This window comes from Ranitomeya imitator, chromosome 1 (assembly GCF_032444005.1).
Source record: "Ranitomeya imitator isolate aRanImi1 chromosome 1, aRanImi1.pri, whole genome shotgun sequence".
Taxonomy (NCBI): Eukaryota; Metazoa; Chordata; class Amphibia; order Anura; family Dendrobatidae; genus Ranitomeya; species Ranitomeya imitator.
Window position 1 is genome coordinate 9,002,027 of NC_091282.1, and position 5,199 is coordinate 9,007,225.

At 39.7% G+C, this 5,199-nt stretch overlaps 1 protein-coding gene across 1 annotated transcript; it reads right to left on the reverse strand.

Moving 5' to 3' along the window:
- Positions 1-354: 354 nt before the first annotated feature.
- Positions 355-4,952, reverse strand: LOC138657875 (serine/threonine-protein kinase SBK1-like). Its single transcript, XM_069745493.1, has 3 exons — positions 4,778-4,952; positions 1,331-1,533; positions 355-930 (listed from the first exon to the last, which is right to left on the reverse strand). The coding sequence occupies exons 1-3, from the start codon at positions 4,950-4,952 to the stop codon at positions 355-357; spliced, it is 954 nt and encodes a 317-aa protein (XP_069601594.1).
- Positions 4,953-5,199: the final 247 nt, after the last annotated feature.

Consider the following 5,199-nt stretch of genomic DNA (forward strand, 5'->3'; position numbering starts at 1 on the left):
AAAATGAACCAAAAAACTTCAAATTTACTTTGTTAATGTATTAAAACATTATTCATTGTGAGTTAATTTTCATGTTATCTTTATTCCGTGAGTCATTATGACCATAACAATCCATTTTCTATATTGCTTTTTATGTTTTGTTACTTTTATGAAAAAACTGACTTAAAATATTTTGGGAGCGTCCCATATTCTTATACCCATAACATATAATTTTCTGTTTTACTCGAGACAAACACTCTTCATTACTAAGATACAAGTCTGTTTTATTAATTTATTTATATATTTACAATATTTCACAGTCTGCTTGGTAGACATTCATGATTAAAAAAATAAATATCATATAGCAGTTTTATGTCATAAATCCATCATATCAGGATTTTTGGTCTCTGAAGATACCTCGTCTTTCCACGGCAGGTGCATATACTTCAGAATGTCAATGGCCGAGCCTCTCTGCCCGGCATTTATTTCCAGCAGCTCCCAGAACATTTCTCTGGCCCCCACTGAAATTTTCTGCCATTTCTGTGGAGCCTTTGACAGATCCCTTCCCACCTGCCACCAGGCAAACCCTTTATAATATTGATCCCCGCGTACTGCTCCACGCCAAGGGAAGAGTCCAAAAAGAGCAACATAGAGAACTACACCAATAGCCCAGACATCAAGACTAGGATGTAGCAACAACTGATCTCCTGGTCTTAAGCAGCAGTGCTCTGGGGCATAGTAGGGTTTATACCAGGGCACAAAAGGAACATATGTGCCCTGGAGCCTGGTGAGGCCAAAGTCTGCCAGCTTTATCCAGTGACATTCTGTGTCCATCAGAAGGATATTATTCGGCTTGATATCCCGATGAACCATTCCTCTGTTGTGCATAAAGTCCAGAGCACTGGCGATCTGAGGAACACAGCGCTTCAACATGTCCTCCTGCATGCCGACCTAAGAAAGACAACAGAGGAGATCACACAGCTGAACAGGAAAACGTATCTGATATAAAGGGACAGAGGACTTGTAGATATCTTCTACTAATAGATATAATTCCTGCCATCATCAGTTCTCCTCTGCTCTTCATTAGTTATATTCCATTATGTGAGATTTCCACTAATAATTAAATATCTCTCACATAGAGGATGTTACCAGCTCACACATTCTCCTCCACCCTAAACCTGCCTAATTATGGGGTCCCATACTTCTACATCCCGTAATATGAGGTTAATATCTCTGTAGAAATAGGGGGATGTTAGACATCAGATCTACAATAAGACCACTATTTCTTCTAAGATAGTATGAATAATGTTTAGAATGTGTAAAAGTGGAAAACAGCAGCATAAGATCTTACTTTAGGTTTAATGATGGACTGGAGATTTCCTGCCGGTGCCACTTCCTGAACAAACACAAAATCCCTACTGGTCTGGAAGAAGATGTCGTGAGTAAGGATGATGTTCCGGTGGCCACTGAGGGTTTGTGAAATGCAATATTCCAAGAAGAAGTTGTCTTCTGGAGTCTTCTTCTTTGACATCATTTTTATTGCCACGGTCTGTCCTGTTGAATTAACATTATAATTATTAATATGTATGACCCTCGTACTCCATAATACTGTCCAAGACTATACACAAACCTGATCAATCACTTTTCACAGGAACATTCACAAGATTAGAAGGTAGAGGTGCAGAATTCTAATCACGTGTGGTGGATAGGATACAACTAGGGTCATACTGAAATACTAGTGATGACCAAGTATACTCGCTACTCGAGAATTACTGAGCATGCTCGGGGGGTATCTGAGTATTTCAGCATGTTCAAAGATTTAGTTTATGTCGACGTAGCTGCTTGATTTGCGGCTGCTAGACAGCTTTAATACATGTGGGGGATTCCCTGTTTGTTAAGCAACCCCCACATGTATTCAAGCTGTCTAGCAGCTGCAAATCAAGCAGCTACGTCGACATAAACTAAATCTATGAGCAAGCCGAAATACTTGGAGACCACCAGAGCATGCTCAGTAATTCTCTAGTAACGAGTATTCTCGCTCATCACTACTGTTAACAAGTACAGTTTGTCAGGATACAAGAAGCTTTCATTTTCATCTTTCACATTTATCTAAAACCACCCTGATGGCTCAAACATAGTAACATAGTAACATAGTTAGTAAGGCCGAAAAAAGACATTTGTCCATCCAGTTCAACCTATATTCCATCATAATAAATCCCCAGATCTACGTCCTTCTACAGAACCTAATAATTGTATGATACAATATTGTTCTGCTCCAGGAAGACATCCAGGCCTCTCTTGAACCCCTCGACTGAGTTCGCCATCACCACCTCCTCAGGCAAGCAATTCCAGATTCTCACTGCCCTAACAGTAAAGAATCATCTTCTATGTTGGTGGAAAAACCTTCTCTCCTCCAGACGCAAAGAATGCCCCCTTGTGCCCGTCACCTTCCTTGGTATAAACAGATCCTCAGCGAGATATTTGTATTGTCCCCTTATATACTTATACATGGTTATTAGATCGCCCCTCAGTCGTCTTTTTTCTAGACTAAATAATCCTAATTTCGCTAATCTATCTGGGTATTGTAGTTCTCCCATCCCCTTTATTAATTTTGTTGCCCTCCTTTGTACTCTCTCTAGTTCCATTATATCCTTCATGAGCACCGGTGCCCAAAACTGGACACAGTACTCCATGTGCGGTCTAACTAGGGATTTGTACAGAGGCAGTATAATGCTCTCATCATGTGTATCCAGACCTCTTTTAATGCACCCCATGATCCTGTTTGCCTTGGCAGCTGCTGCCTGGCACTGGCTGCTCCAGGTAAGTTTATCATTAACTAGGATCCCCAAGTCCTTCTCCCTGTCAGATTTACCCAGTGGTTTCCCGTTCAGTGTGTAATGGTGATATTGATTCCCTCTTCCCATGTGTATAACCTTACATTTATCATTGTTAAACCTCATCTGCCACCTTTCAGCCCAAGTTTCCAACTTATCCAGATCCATCTGTAGCAGAATACTATCTTCTCTTGTATTAACTGCTTTACATAGTTTTGTATCATCTGCAAATATCGATATTTTACTGTGTAAACCTTCTACCAGATCATTAATGAATATGTTGAAGAGAACAGGTCCCAATACTGACCCCTGCGGTACCCCACTGGTCACTTCGACCCAGTTAGAGACTATACCATTTATAACCACCCTCTGCTTTCTATCACTAAGCCAGTTACTAACCCATTTACACACATTTTCCCCCAGACCAAGCATTCTCATTTTGTGTACCAACCTCTTGTGCGGCACGGTATCAAACGCTTTGGAAAAATCGAGATATACCACGTCCAATGACTCACTGTGGTCCAGCCTATAGCTTACCTCTTCATAAAAACTGATTAGATTGGTTTGACAGGAGCGATGTCTCATAAACCCATGCTGATATGGAGTTACACAGTTATTCTCATTGAGATAATCCAGAATAACATCCCTCAGAAACCCTTCAAATATTTTACCAACAATAGAGGTTAGACTTACTGGCCTATAATTTCCAGGTTCACTTTTAGAGCCCTTTTTGAATATTGGCACCACATTTGCTATGCGCCAATCCTGCGGAACAGACCCTGTCGCTATAGAGTCCCTAAAAATAAGGAATAATGGTTTATCTATTACATTACTTAGTTCTCTTAGTACTCGTGGGTGTATGCCATCCGGACCCGGAGATTTATCTATTTTAATCTTATTTAGCCGGTTTCGCACCTCTTCTTGGGCTAGATTGGTGACCCTTAATATAGGGTTTTCATTGTTTCTTGGGATTTCACCTAGCATTTCATTTTCCACCGTGAATACCATGGAGAAGAAGGTGTTTAATATGTTAGCTTTTTCCTCGTCATCTACAACCATTCTTTCCTCACTATTTTTTAAGGGGCCTACATTTTCAGTTTTTATTCTTTTACTATTGATATAGTTGAAGAACAGTTTGGGATTAGTTTTACTCTCCTTAGCAATGTGCTTCTCTGTTTCCTTTTTGGCAGCTTTAATTAGTTTTTTAGATAAAGTATTTTTCTCCCTATAGTTTTTTAGAGCTTCAATGGTGCCATCCTGCTTTAGTAGTGCAAATGCTTTCTTTTTACTGTTAATTGCCTGTCTTACTTCTTTGTTTAGCCACATTGGGTTTTTCCTATTTCTAGTCCTTTTATTCCCACAAGGTATAAACCGCTTACACTGCCTATTTAGGATGTTCTTAAACATTTCCCATTTATTATCTGTATTCTTATTTCTGAGGATATTGTCCCAGTCTACCAGATTAAGGGCATCTCTAAGCTGGTCAAACTTTGCCTTCCTAAAGTTCAGTGTTTTTGTGACTCCCTGACAAGTCCCCCTAGTGAAAGACAGGTGAAACTGTACAATATTGTGGTCGCTATTTCCTAGATGCCCGACCACCTGCAGATTTGTTATTCTGTCAGGTCTATTAGATAGTATTAGGTCTAAAAGTGCTGCTCCTCTGGTTGGATTCTGCACCAATTGTGAAAGATAATTTTTCTTGGTTATTAGCAGAAACCTGTTGCCTTTATGGGTTTCACAGGTTTCTGTTTCCCAGTTAATATCCGGGTAGTTAAAGTCCCCCATAACCAGGACCTCTTTATGGGTTGCAGCTTCATCTATCTGCTTTAGAAGTAGACTTTCCATGGTTTCTGTTATATTTGGGGATTTGTAACAGACCCCAATGAGAATTTTGTTACCATTTTTCCATCTTTTACCAATTTTGTTACCATCTTCATCGTCATCATCCATCATCATCATCTCACCTGAATGTTTGTGTTTTCCCATGTGTACATTTCCAAAGGATCCAGTGCCAAGTTCTAGCAAAAGGTCAAAGTGGTCGGTCACTTCCATCATCTTCAGGTCCTTGGAAGTCTCTGATATACGATGAAGAAGGTGTTTCGCCATGTTCTTGTTTGCTTCCTTGATGTTGGCGGCCATTCTGAATAAAATGAAATGAGATATGGTATTGAATATAGAAGGAAACTTCTTACAGACCCATAATAACATACTGTGATCACCACATGTAAACTTTGGCTATAAATACACAGTTGTATAATAGTGTGCAGTCACTGTAATGATGTTCCAGCATTGTATAATTCCCCAGAGATCTGCAGTAATACCGTCTACTACATCCTGTGCAATACTTATCATATATTCACCTTTATAGATGGAGATAGAAGATGTC